Source organism: Perkinsus marinus, assembly GCF_000006405.1.
Source record: "Perkinsus marinus ATCC 50983 genomic scaffold scf_1104296931952, whole genome shotgun sequence".
NCBI lineage: Eukaryota > Perkinsozoa > Perkinsida > Perkinsidae > Perkinsus > Perkinsus marinus.
Window position 1 is genome coordinate 203075 of NW_003215582.1, and position 17219 is coordinate 220293.

At 48.2% G+C, this 17219-nt stretch overlaps 4 protein-coding genes across 4 annotated transcripts; 3 read left to right on the forward strand and 1 right to left on the reverse strand.

The window, feature by feature from the left end:
- The first annotated feature begins 501 nt into the window (after positions 1-501).
- Pmar_PMAR023571 (hypothetical protein) lies at positions 502-1963 on the forward strand. Its single transcript, XM_002785808.1, has one exon. The coding sequence runs from the start codon at positions 515-517 to the stop codon at positions 1754-1756; it is 1242 nt and encodes a 413-aa protein (XP_002785854.1). The 5' UTR covers positions 502-514; the 3' UTR covers positions 1757-1963.
- Positions 1964-3085: 1122 nt separating this feature from the next.
- Pmar_PMAR023572 (Neutral alpha-glucosidase C, putative) lies at positions 3086-7673 on the forward strand. The gene is made up of 29 exons (XM_002785809.1): positions 3086-3249; positions 3294-3395; positions 3443-3519; positions 3592-3673; positions 3729-3791; positions 3836-3933; positions 3981-4099; positions 4202-4325; positions 4371-4464; positions 4518-4596; positions 4652-4734; positions 4797-4886; positions 4940-5037; positions 5088-5204; positions 5253-5317; positions 5368-5464; positions 5518-5599; positions 5646-5707; positions 5764-5871; positions 5946-6038; positions 6082-6186; positions 6231-6320; positions 6419-6569; positions 6614-6721; positions 6766-6845; positions 6894-6995; positions 7043-7108; positions 7230-7324; positions 7401-7673. Exons 1-29 carry the CDS (start codon positions 3100-3102, stop codon positions 7532-7534), a joined length of 2814 nt encoding a protein of 937 aa, XP_002785855.1. The 5' UTR covers positions 3086-3099; the 3' UTR covers positions 7535-7673.
- Positions 7674-10103: 2430 nt separating this feature from the next.
- On the reverse strand, positions 10104-11389 carry Pmar_PMAR023573 (aquaglyceroporin, putative; the record flags this gene model as incomplete). Its single annotated transcript, XM_002785810.1, has 6 exons — positions 10104-10274; positions 10391-10543; positions 10593-10730; positions 10779-10881; positions 10923-11129; positions 11355-11389. The coding sequence occupies 6 exons, from the start codon at positions 11387-11389 to the stop codon at positions 10104-10106; spliced, it is 807 nt and encodes a 268-aa protein (XP_002785856.1).
- Positions 11390-14022: 2633 nt separating this feature from the next.
- Pmar_PMAR023574 (Neutral alpha-glucosidase C, putative) lies at positions 14023-16875 on the forward strand (the record flags this gene model as incomplete). Its single annotated transcript, XM_002785811.1, has 19 exons — positions 14023-14158; positions 14228-14351; positions 14397-14490; positions 14544-14622; positions 14678-14760; positions 14823-14912; positions 14966-15063; positions 15114-15230; positions 15279-15343; positions 15394-15490; positions 15544-15625; positions 15672-15733; positions 15790-15897; positions 15972-16064; positions 16108-16212; positions 16257-16346; positions 16445-16557; positions 16629-16747; positions 16792-16875. The coding sequence occupies 19 exons, from the start codon at positions 14023-14025 to the stop codon at positions 16873-16875; spliced, it is 1839 nt and encodes a 612-aa protein (XP_002785857.1).
- Positions 16876-17219: the final 344 nt, after the last annotated feature.

Here is a 17219-nt window from a genome sequence, read left to right on the forward strand (position 1 = left end):
CGAAGGCCTTTCTGTTCTTGAGTAGGTGTCCACTTCTCAATAACCTGTTTCCGAGCTGATAAGGGATTGTGACGTACATTTCTTGAAAGTGGGTGTAGGAGTTTCACTGGCGGGCGGGATAATAAGCGGCATCCTTGGCAATGGAAGGTGGTTGAATAGAATATACGAGGAATTGAACTTTGGACCATTCATAGAGAGCCGCAACACCATTTCAATGAAATGATTTCATCCTGGAGAAATGTTTAATCTTGCTAAGCCAGGTTCTTCCGAGTATGTACTATCTCTATCCCGAGTGATGATGATTACGTACAGAAGTGAATATGTATGGAGATTACTACAGATATGTATAGGTGTAGCGCGATGAGTAGTGCAGGGTGCATTCCGATCTTCGTGTGACGCTGTCGCAGTATTGTAGGCTTTATTCAATTTTGTTGTTTAGTTCGTATGACAATTCAGGAGGGAAGGGGCTGCTGAGGTGGATGTTGCTCGTTTACAGGCCATAATCTACTGTTTCATGGGTTGTAGACAAGGCACCCTCACCATCGAACCTGTCCCCACAGTGCCTCCGGAAGAGGCAGTCAGTGAGGAACGGTCTCCTGTGGAAAGTGGGCTGAAGGGGAATATTAACAGGAAGGAGTCGGGGACGACTAAGGAGGCCTCCAGTACCGGTTTATCGAGGACCGACTCGGGGGTCTCTCGGCATCAAGTGACCGCTCCTACAGCGGAGCCTACAAAAATCGCAGCTGAATTGAAGCCACTCCCGTCGGTTGAAGAAACTCAAAGATCCGAGTTTCCGGGGCTTCTAGAAAGTGGCGAGAATCTGGCCATTGCTCCGCAGAAGAAAAAGTCCCCTGGCAATTGTACCACATCTGTATCATCAGCCAGCTTCGAGTCGGTTTACTCCGATGGCGATGAATCAGTCTCTTCGGATGAGAAGAGGCTCCGTTGTATAAGCACCGATAAGCTGGTGAGAGAGCTGTCGAAGCGGATGATGGGTGCGGAGGAGGAGGCCGCTAGAAAGGCCACCGACCCTATAGCGCAGGTCCAAAGGCTGAGGACCTTCTACGGCTTCCGTGAGAGAGTTAGCACGTCCACGGATCTAACGCATCATCCCAACGATCTCTGGTGGAGCGAAGCTCATAACGACTCCGCGAAGATCACCAATGACTTAGGTCGCTCTCCAAAGTTGTTGTCTAACGTTATCAAGGTCAGAGTAGTTCGACGACCGAACGAAGAAATCGATTCTGATATGTCCTATTTCTCTGATTACGTATCCATGGGTATGGCAAACCCTGATAAGAGATACATTGTCTTCAAGTTGGGTTTGGGTGATCATATTGTGGTCACGCTTTCGGAGGTCTTCGATGACGACACTTATGAGAGCCTTTTTGAGGAATTTACTCCTGCCCAAATGCTCATGGAGCGTATGAAGTTCATCACTTGTCCGGCTAATTTGGGTGTACCAGTACCTCTGTTGGGTCCCAAAGCAGCTCAGACTCTAGGAGCCTATTTCGGCATGAGTAACGTATCTTGTCAGTACTGCTCAACTCCTTTACCGGGCGGAGATGCATTGCGCTTCGTTTCTGTGTATATTGACATTTACAGTAAGTGGATTTTGCGGAGAACCATTCCCTCGCTAGCCTTCACGGTTGGTAGGATAAGCGACTTTTACTTGGTGGATTACGAGAAGGCTCTCATATACTCGAGCTTTCGACTAGTCTGTACACAGGAAGCAATCGCTCTTCTGAAAAAGTGATGATGATGGTTGAGCCGATGGCGCCGTCGTATCGTATCATGTGTAATATGATAATAACTTTCTTTATCGTGGCATGTGCAATAGTTGTAGCAGTGCGCCTCTTTGCTCGATTACTCGCTTACCATTCATCTGTGAGATTAACCATCTACACGGTGGATGTCACCAAATTGATCTCTTTCTGCTACTACAACCCGTTGGGCAGTGCCCGACTTCCGTTTTCACTAAGTCGCCACGTTTTCAATACCACTTACGCTCACGTTTTTCGTCACTTGCCAGTTGACTCGAGTCCAGTCGAAATCGATACTCCACTCAGGTTTACTGGGTTCACTAGGTCGATTTTCATGTTCCGTGACCAACAGCGAGAAGGTAAAAGTCGGCAACACGGCATCAGTAGATGAGCTCAGGTAAATGCGTCAGGTCTAAGGTGGTGGTGGTGGTGGTAACGGGATGGTGCAAGGATAGCTCGCTGAGTATAGTACTCGACATTGGATTTGAGTCGCCTGATGACGGTTTCATGTGCTCGACAGAAGAGAATTTACTTTAGCCATTGCGATACTCAGACTTTGATATTCTGTCGATTCCTTACTGAGAGCGCAAACGAGTCTGATTCCATATCCAAAATCATGCATCTGACACATGATTTTGGTCGGTTCTACATCTGCATCAACCGGCATGCAAGATCACGATATTTGGTCCTCATTTTACGCAAATGTGATTCAGCTCGGCATCTCCTTGGATAACGAGTCAGAGCTCGGAGATGGTCGCTACAGGAACGAGCGACAATCAGCAAGATCGTGAGTTCGACCCTGGGAGAGACTCCCTTTCGCGCGTGATTTGTTTTAGTAGCGATATGTAGAATATTGCATGTTTCTCGAAAAGAATTAGATGATACTACTGCTATACTATGGAAGCGTTATACTTCAAGGATGAGAAACTGCCATCAGAGCCAGAGAAATCGTCGAAAATGTATCGATGTTGTGAGACATCAATACTATCAGATTGCTAATCTCAAGTACAACGGATGTGTTTGGATAGTATAAAGGGCGAGGTTTTTCTGACTCAAGCTTATGCAACAGCATCACCTCCGTCACGGAGGTTCATGAGTCTGATTACGGTTTGATGACGCAGTGATTTGCCTCAGTGCATGATCTGAATCAAGGAAATTACTCAGCAGTCAGAGTAAATATTCAAAAATCATGTAAAGTACTCAAGTAACAAAATTATAGCTTAAGCATTCGAGTAGTTATTCAGCATCAGTGATTTAGAATATCACGGATCACGTATTACGTAATCACACGTCATACTATCACTAATTCAGGAAACCGATACAGTTGGTTTATCCCATGAACGCACTCCTCTTTTTCTTCGTTCATTCCATCATCGGCACGGTAGTGGCTCAGAGAGCGTCGAGGAGGACCTGCAGTCAGACAAGTTTCTGTCGGCGCTATCGTGACTGGATAAGCCTATCCGAAGAATTGAGGACTACTTACTATGTATGGCAATATTTTGCAGCTTTTACTCATCAGTCTCACTTCAGATCCCTCCGGGTCCTCTAAGCAGCAGCTCAAAGGGCACATTCAATGCTACCGTTAAAATCAGCGCACTCGGTGACCAAGGACCCGATGCTTTCCAATTGCAGGTTGGTTCACATACCTGCAGTCACAGTCCTCAGTAATCCTCTGGCAGTTACGCTTCTATGTGGACGGGACTGTCCGGTTCACAATGGATGAAAACCACGCTTACATTGGCTGCGTTAGAAACAGGCAAGGATGCGCCGAACGACGTCGACTTGACTGATTCACTCCGGCTAGCGATCTGCTCAGTTTCCCAAGTAGGTACGTTATTCCTTCCGGGGATGTTATTCAAGACGACAGCATGGCGCTCGCCGGAGACATCAAGTACACCTACAACCCGAAGGTGGGCATTCGGGCACTCCATATAGCCACCTGAGTTCGAGTGACTTGGCGCGCAGGAGAAGTCGTCCACCTTCCAAGTCGGAAAGTCGCTCACTGTGGTATTGATGCACGAGGACGTGGTGAGTTGATCAGCTTCCCTCACAGTCAAACCTGCTCATTCGAGGTATTGACAATTGCTGTCGACGGTCACGTTGTACAGACAGTCAATAGCAAGAAGCACTTGGTGATCGAGGGCACCCGGACCGCATACAACGACAAATGGTAAGCCTGCCGCTGTGGAGAGTCTCTTGGATGTCTGTTCTGTGTAGTCCCTACAACTTGTCGGCTAGTGAAGACGTGAAGTACATCGATCCGGCTTGCTCTCCCGGAACGCATGACGGCAGCTGGGCGGAGGAATACGGGGGGAAGATTGATTACAAACCATATGGTGGGCAGCTTCCCCGAAATTACTCCTAAGTCTTCCCTCTCGTGTTCAATCCGTCATAGCTTCCCTTCACGACTATCACTCAGCAAGCTCCACTATTATCAGGTCCGTCGTTGGTGGGTATCGACATTTCGTTCTCGGATGTTGAGGCTGTCTACGGCCTACAGGAGCGCGGCACTACTTCCTCTAAGCTAGAGTCAGGCGGAACAAGCGATCTGGGTCTGTACAGGTAGGGCAGGTCAGGGTGAGGTTATCCACTCCCACTTCAAGAAAGGTTCTTCAACTTGGACTTTGGGGCGTATCCAGTCGATGGGGACAGAAACCATGGAGCGATATATGGATCTATCCCGACACTCACCGCTGTGCAGGTATAGAGAGCTGCGGGTGCTCCGGACTGTCGTTTCCCATCGTAAGCTTTCAGAAGAATAGAAGCAACACACCCTTCGTCTCATCTCTGCTGTGGGTTAATCCATCAGACACTGCAGTGGCCTTGAGTGGATGTAACGAAGGCCGCATAGTGGCCGCCGTTTTGACGTCCAGTTGTGATCTACTCAGGTTGTGGAGATTTGTCAACTATTTTCGTCTCCGAGTCCGGTGTTATCGATCTATTCCTCTTCCCTGGCATGAAGCCTCAAGAAGTACTCTGAGTTCTGAAGTTCATCGATCACCATCCACACCTTTATTATCATCCTTCGTTCAGTTCTCGACTGCATATCATCATACGACCGGGTTGCCCGCCCTCCCACCACTCTTCGGTTTAGGATTCCATCGCAGTCGGTATGCTATAGAGGTGAGGTCATCATTTCATACTCTAAGGGCATGATCTCTTCGTCCGTGTTGCAGAGCCAGCAGTATACTGAAGAACTAGCGGCCAACTACACTCGGTTAGGATTCCCGGTTGACGTTTTTTGGCTGGGAATCGAACACACTAAAGGGAAGATGTGCCGTCGACCCTGAAGCATCGGGGATAGGCTTGAAGTCTTTCTCTCAGGTACTTCACATGGAATGAAACGCTCTTCCCGGATCCAAAGAAGATGTCGGAAGATTTACGAGCCCAAGGAAAAGAGATGGTAACCATCACGGACCCTCATATAAAGGTCTCGAAAGAGTAAGTATACATGATCCATCGTCTCCTGGCTTTACCTGCCCACGACAGTTACCTCGTTTTTACTTCTGGTGTTGAGGAGGATGTATTCGTGAAGGAGATCGATCGCGGGCAACGTAAGGATGGAGAGATGTCCAGCCTTAGAGGTCTGTTCGTTCTTCCTCAGGTAAGCCCAGGGAGAAGATTTTCGAAGCGCAGGCCTCACCTGGGCTGAGCGCATGGCCGGACTTTACGAGCGCTAGAGTTCGAGATTGGTGGGGAAGGTGACGATGCGACATATGGATTACTCGAGTATGGAGATATGTATCCTATGCAGGTTTTTCAGCCCGAACGGCCAGAACGACGACTTCTATGGGTGGAATGACTTGAACGAGCCCAGTGTTCGTGATGTACCCGAGGTAGAGTGACACGCGGCAGTAGCAGTAGCAGTTGGTTTCTCCTCAGAAAACGATGTACCGGGATCTAATCCACTCTGAGGGGACTGAGCATAGGGATGTTCATAACTTGTACGCACCTTCATTCGGAGAATCACACGTTTGATGATGAGTATGATGGGTCGTAGATACGGTCATTATTTCCGCTGGGCATCTTTCGAAGGTCAGCGTCTTCATCGCTTTCCAGGCAAACGTCCATTTGTGCTCACGCGTAGCGTTTTTGCTGGGAGCCACAGGTGTGACGGGCAAGTTGACGGTGAATTCTTCGGTGTAGTTTTCACACTACAGCTCATGTATTCGATTAGCTCAGGTTCGGCCCCATGTATACCGGGGATAATGTTGCTCAATGGAATAACCTCCAAGCTGTGATACCCATGACAACGGCCTTGGCCGCTACTGGAGGGTATCCGCTGCATCGTCATCAGCCTATACCTGATCATGCTCAGGTTCTCATTCACGGGCTCGGACATCGGTGGCTTCTCCGGACATCCGGATGCCGAACTCTACACCAGATGGTCCCAGCTCGGCGCGGCCACCAGTGCTTTCTTCAGGTCAGGACTTTATCAGTACGCTTGCTCACTCCCCGTTTCGTCAGGTTACATTCGGACATTCATTCCCCCCAGAGAGATCCCTGGTTGTACGATCAACATACACTCAATCGCCTTAAAAATGCAACGCTGGAAAGGTAGGGTGTAGCATCGAAATTCTCTGAAATCAGATATTTTAGGCGACTCGTCCGACTCGGGCGAGAGACCTCGGAGTTAGCGATATCTTGCTTTTCAGATATAGGCTTTTGCCGTACTGGTATCACGCCTTTGCTCGATATGTCTATTATGGTGAGCCTGTTATCCGTCCGCTTTGGTACGTCTACATCGACGACCCAAACACGTATAAGTGTAGCACTACTGGATGTGATTCCATCATCGACCAACAGGTAACCAGATTCTGATTGATACTCATTTTACAGCACCTCCCCAGGTGCTAATTGGCGCTGATATTATGGTGCGCGGGGTAGTAGAGAAAAGCGTGAAAAAGGTGAAAGTTTATTTCCCTCGACACACTCAGTGGTACAGCACTGCTGGGAAGGTAAGGGAATAAGCTTCGCCGAACCGGCCTCTTCCTCCCATCAGCTCATGACAAGCGGATGGCAAGATGTTGATGTGACCATGGATGATATTCCGCGTTACTTCCGCGCTGGCAGCATCATACCGTAAAACTGTCATACTTGCACGAAGGCTAATGTGAAGTGTCTGATCAGGCGAAAAGATACTTACCGCAGCTCGAGTAGGTTAATGATTGAGGACTATTACTCTATCTATGTCTACCCGCGTCCTTCGGACTACTCTGCTGAGGGCTACGCGTATGCTCCATCTTCAGAGTATGACCTCGGTATAGTGGCCTTGTTAGGTATACAGATGATACCGTGAGCTATGACAGCACTGACGACGACAAGCATAACTTCTGGAAACTAACGTACGTAGTCGCTCCTGATGTATGGTCCGGCTGACCATGATGACGTTTCTGCTTACTGAAGCTCCTCACCTTTTATAGTCTCCGGGGAGCCCGTCGGGCATTCTCGCCATCGGTTATTTAGATTTAAAGACCGCGAACTGAAAGTATCCCCTGGCGGAGGAAGCGGTCACTTCGACTTTTGCATCTACAAAATTATCATTATAGGACAAAATCAAGGTGAGCATCATCATAAGTGAGCAGGCCAACATGTTCGAGCCTAGTGTTTGGGACTGAGTCACTTCTGTTTCGTCAGCCGGAAGATTTGATGACGTCACTAGATTGACGTGGGACGTCGGGCATGAAGGAGGAGAAACAATAATGAAGATTCCTCCGGAGCTTCGCTGCGTGCCCTCTTGCACAGCCCGAGTCTTCAATATCACCCAGTGAGGAATCTATCGACCGGCGGCTTAGTCCACCTCGATCCTCGGATTTTTATCGCTTTTTCGGAGGGAGTCTAAATATTTATGGTTGATGATTTTTTGATACGAGTCCATGACACTCGAGACCTCGCAATCTCCACACAAGATCTGTTCCTCGAGAGTTTTTGACATCGTGGTTGTTTGAGTTAATATTAAGTTTGTGTCATACGTTTTCGTTCGCTTAATCATCTGCAGTGGACCTAGCGAGCACCATATGCACACAGCACGAGTGCGAGCACAAGAAACGCTAGGTTGACAACATTTATTCACGATTCTAGGGTGGCACAGGGTGGCAAACGGAAGGAAAAATTGAAAAATTTCCTTACGAAGGAAATTTGAAATTTGATATTTTTCATAGTTCCGATTAACCATCACCATTCCAGATTCCAAATTGGTTTAGTCTGGAAATTTCCTCCAGGAGTGTACCGTCCCAATAGGAACAGCGCTACTTGTATTCTCACTTGCCTGTTTTCTCGATACCTAATATCGCCTTCCATACAGTGCGATTTTATGGTTTTATGCGAGTCGAAACGATTGCTAGATTTTTTTGGTTAGTTTTTTATTTGAATTAAACTAGGAAGAGCTTTGGATCTAAGGATTCAATTAGAACATTCGAGTGAGCAAGTGATTTGTAGCGCTCTCTAATCGCTCTATATACTCTGTCTCCGAGCTCGTCCAACTACTCGCTCGTATACACTCTCTTTCAGTTTGCACTCTTATCGCTTAAACTTACAGAAGCTGAACGGGGTGCTACTTAGGGCTGGAACAAAATTATCTACTCGTGATCGCCCTATGTTATCTCATAAGTCCATAGCTTCGACCCCGCCTTCAGCGCCGTCTTACGACGCGACTGCACCGCTTGGAACCACATCTACGTCGAGTCCATCACTAGTTTCTTCTAGTTCTCTGCTAACTTACGAGTATCATCTTGCGGGTCAGGGAGGTATGTACCTATGCTTTACCTGATATGACCTCCAAGTTTCAGGACCTAGCTCTTCGTAGCTAGTGAGTAGTCGAAGACCGGTAAAAAGTTTTCTCCACATATTATTGGCATACACGTGTTGAAATTGCGCCTCAAAATACCAACTTTTACTGGGGGAGTATATCCATAACTCCGCTCCTGATCTAATGCTATACATCAACAGAAAAAGGATCGTTCATAATGGTATCTCTCCATGTTTCACTCTCATTTTTGGAGGCACGAGCCTGCGAGAGCGTCGTGACCTCCGACGGCTCCCTGCATGGCGGATTTTACACCTTATTTCGGCGCGCTTTCGTGCTCATCAGCTGTCCTACTCAGTTTTGGCTGGACACTCGTTGTGGTGGCTGTGCACGAGTCGAAAAACCGGATATGCTAAGAATGTGTGTGGAGGGGTGTATGTAGGTGCCATAACTGCCCCACCCACGACTTTACAACTTAGAGTTCAGAAGGCCTTTGAAAAGACTAACCTAGTTCACATTCTTTCTCACAAGTTTCAGAGACATTAAGATCACGTGGCTCTAAAACCACGATTCATTTCAACTCTTCAGTAGGATTCACAAGAAACCCCATCATGGGCTTCGTACGCGAAGTCTATGAATGCCTTCAATTTCTCATCTGGAGATGCTTTGGCTGCCATCCTGGCTTTGCGATCTCACAATCTGTTGATCTACCGAGTAAATTCCACTCAGCTAACGTCATGAGGAAACACCTCTATACGTGTAAACCCCCACTGATGCTTCCCGCACGTCTTATAGATGGTTGCCAGCCATCTAACGATGGCCTTACTCGATTCATTCTCCATCAGACTCAGACTTATAGCTACCAAGATTCTACAACCTGGCAGGAGATATCAGATTGCAGGAAACAGCGAAACGAGGAGGCCAGAGCGTCAATCATGGATTGGCGACCAGTTAGCGCAAGTGCGAAGTCGAACTTCACTTTGATATCAAGTTGATATTATCAACGTAGACAACGCTCAATAGTGCATCGTGTTAGTCTTATGCCGCCGCGGACTGAACTCATCGTCGTCAAGGTCTCAGTGAAGCTCTAACTTGAGTAGTGGAGTAATGTTAGAGGCATCCTCGTCTATCGTGCTATCCCTGATTGACGTATCGAACTCAGACATGATAAGGCTTATGAAATAGTCTCGTGAGAAGAGGAGAGACTGGAACCCACAACCGGGGAGACGCCCCCCCGCTCCCCTCGCCGCGTCACGTCACCATAACGTGCCGTCACAATTGCAGCACACGATGCACGAACGTTAGCTGTCCGCGCACGCCCACTGCACGTGCGCCAGCTACAAGTAATCAGATTCATGTAATGATAGGGTAGACTGACTGAAGAGCGATATACTCTATCTGATAGGGAGTAGGGTCTTGCACGGGCTAGAGTGGATAGCCCACGAACGAACCTCCTTAACTGCCCTGATCATCGATATGCGCTGAAAAGGTTGGAGATAATAATACTCCGAAAGAAATTGAGACGAGCAATGACGGAAATATCGAGAAGAATCCTAGCCGTCAATGGGAGGGACACAATATGTCGATACATCACACTAACGGATGCTCAGGTGGCTCAAGCCCTCTCCGCACTCGTTGACCTCCTCTTGCACCTCGCTGGTAGGCTCAGCTTTTCTCGAAAAACGAACAGCGCGGAACGCCAGCGCAGCTAGCAAGGACCCAATGATTTGGGCTACGATGTACACACCGACGCTTTGGATCTCTTCCTGAGGAAAATAAACACTCACTTCTACTTCACGGACTCAGAGTAAACAATATATCGAATCGCTTGCCAATCATCTTAGCGAATGAATCAGATTTTCCTCCGAGGATCAGCACTCACTTGGCTGAAGACGAAGACTCCAAGGGTGACAGCTGGATTCAGGTAAGCCCCCGAAATCGGACCGATTGCGTATGCAGCAGAAATCACTGTAAAGCCGATTGCCACACCGTAATAATGGTTTCCAGCATCTCTGGAGGTCGCAACATTAAGAACCTGAGGAGCTACTATCACGGGGTCTTTGGAATAACCCTCCCTATCTTACAACGAAAGCGAGAGCCATGGTGAATATCATTTCTGGCAAGGCGGCCAGGAAGACCGAGAACTGGTCACCCGGTTTGACCGTTATCTCATCACCAGTCAAAGCGAAAGAGATGCCCGCGCCGGCGATGCCACCAAGAACCTACCAGCCGTATGTAGGATGGAAGAAGCTTTATGGAAGCTTGATCACCTGGACGATCATATAAATAGGAGCATCGGTGAGTGTGAACTTGGAAGGATTGCCCAGGACAATACCAAGGGTTACCGATGGATTGAAGTGCGCACCAGACACACTGAACAGCAGCTGATCGGGGGTACAGGGCCATTAGCTCACCTTCCCATGGAGAATATCATAACCATCAGAATCGAACCAATCGACAGGGGGGCGTTAGGGTTCTGCATGCTCACATTCAGCCCCACAGTGAAGACCAAGAAGAAGGTTCCAATAAACTCGGCTATGTATGCTGGGAATGTGTGCAGAACCGTCTGAGAGACAATAACAAGGTCCTCAAGATGGTCGCCAATCATAATCGACTCTAACCTAAAACGTGCTAAACCGAGCACTGTACCCATGAGAGAATCCTGATCGTGGAGGTACCAATATGTACTTACTGTTTTTCTGTTCAACCAGATAGCTTTCATACTCACTCAAGGATCGAATCTCAAATGCTGAGGCGGGGCAACTCACGGGAGGTGCAAGAGCACTACAACTGAAGACAGAGCAGTATGCTTGGAAAGGGGATACCTAGTGGCATGCCTTAGCTACTTCAAATCACAGAGGAATAAGAGTCGCAGGGACATATAGGGCATACTGCAGGTGATAGTAGACAGCGCATCTTGGACAAACAATACTAAGTATACCGTTCTCAGTTCTTAGCAACATCATGCTATATAACTAATATACAACAAAGCACGCATACATCCTGGGCTTGCAGTCCTCAGATCTGCTTCTCAACCATGATGCAATCTATCGACCGTTGGCGGGATACACGTGTACACAACTCGTGAACACAGCTCTCATGTAACACGACAACTCAACTTTCATTGAAAGGTGACAAAGGCTAGTGTGTGTTTGGAACACTGAAATAGCATCTCTTAATGACGAACTAATAACTCTGATGTAATAACTCTATGAAACCAACAATCCTGACTCATTGGGATCTGATTCCTTAACGATAGGCTTTGCACTCAGTGAGTGCCTCGAGGCGTCGTATACCTCTCAGACCACGTGAATCACGTGACACGTGATTCACGTAAGTACATATTGTTGTCCGCCTGTGCGGCCCTGCCTGTGCGGAATAGACAGTATAAGGCGGGCGGGAGCGCCTTATCCGTAGCTAAGGTGTGCATGCGTCAAACGGTCGATTGCTGTTACTTGGTCGAGACTCATAGTAGATAACACAAGTTGGAAGGAGTTGAAAAAATCTCTTTAGTCTTAATCTATTCGGGGGAATAGGTGATTAGCTATGCACACACGTGCAATCGCGCACAATGGGTAGAAGCTTGCCAGTTGTCTCGAGTCCAGTCGAAATCGATACTCGACTCAGGTTTACTGGGTTCACTAGGTCGATTTTCATGTTCCGTGACTAACAGATGAGGGTGAAGGTCGGCAACACGGCATCAGTAGATGAGCTCAGGTAAATGCGTCAGGTCTAAGGTGGTGGTGGTGACGGCATGGTGCAAGGATAGTTCGCTGAGTATAGTACTCGACATTGGATTTGAGTCGCCTGATGACGGTTTCATGTGCTCGACAGAAGAGACTTTACTTTAGCCATTGCGATACTCAGACTTTGATTTTCTGTCGATTCCTTACTCACAGCAAAAGCGAGTCTGACTCCATATCCAAAATCATGCATCTGACACATGATTTTGGTCGGTTCTACATCTGCATCAACCGGCATGCAAGATCACGATATTCGGTCCTCATTTTACGCAAATGTGATTCAGCTCGGCATCTCCTTGGATAACGAGTCAGAGCTCGGAGATGGTCGCTACAGGAACGAGCGACAATCAGCAAGATCGTGAGTTCAATCCTGGGAGAGACTTCAATTCGCGCGTTATTTGTTTTAGTAGAGATATGTAGAATATTGCATGTTTCTCGAAAAGAATTAGATGATACTACTGCTATACTATGGAAGCGTTATACTTCAAGGATGAGAAACTGCCATCAGAGCCAGAGAAATCGTCGAAAATGTATCGATGTTGTGAGACATCAATACTATCAGATTGCTAATCTCAAGTACAATGGATGTGTTTGGATAGTATAAAGGGCGAGGTTTTTCTGACTCAAGCTTATGCAACCGCATCACCTCCGTCACGGAGGTTCATGAGTCTGATTACGGTTTGATGACGCAGTGATTTGCCTCAGTGCATGATCTGAATCAAGGAAATTACTCAGCAGTCAGAGTAAATATTCAAAAATCATGTAAAGTACTCAAGTAACAAAATTATAGCTTAAGCATTCGAGTAGTTATTCAGCATCAGTGATTTAGAATATCACGGATCACGTATTACGTAATCACACGTCATACTATCACTACTCCAGGAAACCGATGCAGTTGGTTTGTCCTATGAACGCACTCCTTTTTTTCTTCATTCATCCCATCATCGGCACGGTAGTGGCTCAGGGAGCGTCGAGGAGGACCTGCAGTCAGACAAGTTTCTGCCGGCGCTATCGGGACTGGATAAGCCTATCCGAAGAATTGAGGACTACTTACTATGTATGGCAATATTTTGCAGCTTTTACTCATCAGTCTCACTTCAGATCCCTCCGGGTCCTCTAAGCAGCAGCTCAAAGGGCACATTCAATGCTACCGTTAAAATCAGCGCACTCGGTGACCAAGGACCCGATGCTTTCCAATTGCAGGTTGGTTCACATACCTGCAGTCACAGTCCTCAGTAATCCTCTGGCAGTTACGCTTCTATGTGGACGGGACTGTCCGGTTCACAATGGATGAAAACCACGCTTACACTGGCTGCGTTAGAAACAGGCAAGGATGCGCCGAACGACGTCGACTTGACTGATTCACTCCGGCTAGCGATCTGCTCAGTTTCCCAAGTAGGTACGTTATTCCTTCCGGGGATGTTATTCAAGACGACAGCATGGCGCTCGCCGGAGACATCAAGTACACCTACAACCCGAAGGTGGGCATTCGGGCACTCCATATAGCCACCTGAGTTCGAGTGACTTGGCGCGCAGGAGAAGTCGTCCACCTTCCAAGTCGGAAAGTCGCTCACTGTGGTATTGATGCACGAGGACGTGGTGAGTTGATCAGCTTCCCTCACAGTCAAACCTGCTCATTCGAGGTATTGACAATTGCTGTCGACGGTCACGTTGTACAGACAGTCAATAGCAAGAAGCACTTGGTGATCGAGGGCACCCGGACCGCATACAACGACAAATGGTAAGCCTGCCCCTGTGGAGACTTTCTTGGATGTCTGTTCTGTTGAGTCCCTACAACTTACCGGCTAGTGAGGACGTGAAGTACATCGATCCAGCTTGCTCTCCCGGAACGCATGACGGCAGCTGGGCGGAGGAATACGGGGGGAGGACCGATTACAAACCATATGGTGGGCAGCTTCCCCGAAATTACTCCTAAGTCTTCCCGACTATCACTCAGCAAGTTCCACTATTATCAGGTCCGTCGTTGGTGGGTATCGACATTTCGTTCTCGGATGTTGAGGCTGTCTACGGCCTACAGGAGCGCGGCACTACTTCCTCTAAGCTAGAGTCAGGCGGAACAAGCGATCTGGGTCTGTACAGGTAGGGCAGGTCAGGGTGAGGTTATCCACTCCCACTTCAAGAAAGGTTCTTCAACTTGGACTTTGGGGCGTATCCAGTCGATGGGGACAGAAACCATGGAGCGATATATGGATCTATCCCGACACTCACCGCTGTGCAGGTATAGAGAGCTGCGGGTGCTCCGGACTGTCGTTTCCCATCGTAAGCTTTCAGAAGAATAGAAGCAACACACCCTTCGTCTCATCTCTGCTGTGGGTTAATCCATCAGACACTGCAGTGGCCTTGAATGGATGTAACGAAGGCCGCATAGTGGCCGCCGTTTTGACGTCCAGTTGTGATCTACTCAGGTTGCGGAGATTTGTCAACTACTTTCCTCTCCGAGTCCGGTGTTATCGATCTATTCCTCTTCCCTGGCATGAAGCCTCAAGAAGTACTCTGAGTTCTGAAGTTCATCGATCACCATCCACACCTTTATTATCGTCCTTCGTTCAGTTCTCGACTGCATATCATCATACGACCGGGTTGCCCGCCCTCCCACCACTCTTCGGTTTAGGATTCCATCGCAGTCGGTATGCTATAGAGGTGAGGTCATCATTTCATACTCTAAGGGCATGATCTCTTCGTCCGTGTTGCAGAGCCAGCAGTATACTGAAGAACTAGCGGCCAACTACACTCGGTTAGGATTCCCGGTTGACGTTTTTTGGCTGGGAATCGAACACACTAAAGGGAAGATGTGCCGTCGACCCTGCAGCATCGGGGATAGGCTTGAAGTCTTTCTCTCAGGTACTTCACATGGAATGAAACGCTCTTCCCGGATCCAAAGAAGATGTCGGAAGATTTACGAGCCCAAGGAAAAGAGATGGTAACCATCACGGACCCTCATATAAAGGTCTCGAAAGAGTAAGTATACGTGATCCATCGTCTCCTGGCTTTACCTGTCAACGACAGTTACCTCGTCTTTACTTCTGGTGTTGAGGAGGATGTATTCGTGAAGGAGATCGATCGCGGGCAACGTAAGGTTGGAGAGGCGTCCAGTCTTAGAAGTTTGTTCGTTCTTCCTCAGGTAAGCCCAGGAAGAAGATTTTCGAAGCGCAGGCCTCACCTGGGTTGAGCGCATGGCCGGACTTTACCAGCGCTAGAGTTCGAGCTTGGTGGGGAAGGTGACGATGCGACATATGGATTACTCGAGTATGGATATATGTATCCTACGCAGGTTTTTCAGCCCGAACGGCCAGAACGACGACTTCTATGGGTGGAATGACTTGAACGAGCCCAGTGTTCGTGATGTACCCGAGGTAGATTGACACGCGGCAGTCGCTGTAGCAGTTGCTTTCTCTTCAGAAAACGATGTATCGGGATCTAATCCACTCTGAGGGGACTGAGCATAGGGATGTTCATAACTTGTACGCACCTTCATTCGGAGAATCACACGTTTGATGATGAGTATGATGGGTCGTAGATACGGTCATTATTTCCGCTGGGCATCTTTCGAAGGTCAGCGTCTTCATCGCTTCCCAGGCAAACGTCCATTTGTGCTCACGCGTAGCGTTTTTGCTGGGAGCCACAGGTGTGACGGGCAAGTTGACGGTGAATTCTTCGGTGTAGTTTTGACACTACAGCTCATGTATTCGATTAGCCCAGGTTCGGTCCCATGTATACCGGGGATAATGTTGCTCAATGGAATAACCTCCAAGCTGTGATACCCATGACAACGGCCTTGGCCGCTACTGGAGGGTATCCGATGCATCGTCATCAGCCTATACCTGATCATGCTCAGGTTCTCATTCACGGGCTCGGACATCGGTGGCTTCTCCGGACATCCGGATGCCGAACTCTACACCAGATGGTTCCAGCTCAGCGCGGCCACCAGTGCTTTCTTCAGGTCAGGACTTTATCAGAACGCTTGCTCACTCCCCGTTTCGTCAGGTTACATTCGGACATTCATTCCCCCCAGAGAGATCCCTGGTTGTACGATCAAGATACACTCAATCGCCTTAAAAATGCAACGCTGGAAAGGTAGGGTTTAGCATCGAAATTCTCTGAAATCAGATATTTTAGGCGACTCGTCCGACTCGGGCGAGAGGCCTCGGAGTTCGCGATATCTTCCTTTTCAGATATAGGCTTCTGCCATACTGGTATCACGCCTTTGCTCGATATGTCTATTATGGTGAGCCTGTTATCCGTCCGCTTTGGTACGTCTACATCGACGACCCAAACACGTATAAGTGTAGCACTACTGGATGTGATTCCATCATCGACCAACAGGTAACCAGATTCTGGTTGATAGTCATTTTACAGCACCGCCCCAGGTGCTAATTGGCGCTGATATTATGGTGCGCGGAGTGGTAGAGAAGAGCGTGAAAAAGGTGAAAGTTTATTTCCCTCAACACACTCAGTGGTACAGCACTGCTGGGAAGGTAAGGGAATAAGCTTCGCCGAACCGGCCTCTTCCTCCCATCAGCTCATGACAAGCGGATGGCAAGATGTTGATGTGACCATGGATGATATTCCGCGTTACTTCCGCGCTGGCAGCATCATACCGTAAAACTGTCATACTTGCACGAAGGCTAATGTGAAGTGTCTGATCAGGCGAAAAGATACTTACCGCAGCTCGAGTAGGTTAATGATTGAGGACTATTACTCTATCTATGTCTACCCGCGTCCTTCGGACTACTCTGCTGAGGGCTACGCGTATGTTCCATCTTCAGAGCATGACCTCGGTATAGTGGCCTTGTTAGGTATACAGATGATACCGTGAGCTATGACAGCACTGACGACGACAAGCATAACTTCTGGAAACTAACGTACGTAGTCGCTCCTGATGTATGGTCCGGCTGACCATGATGACGTTTCTGCTTACTGAAGCTCATCACCTTTTATAGTCTCCGG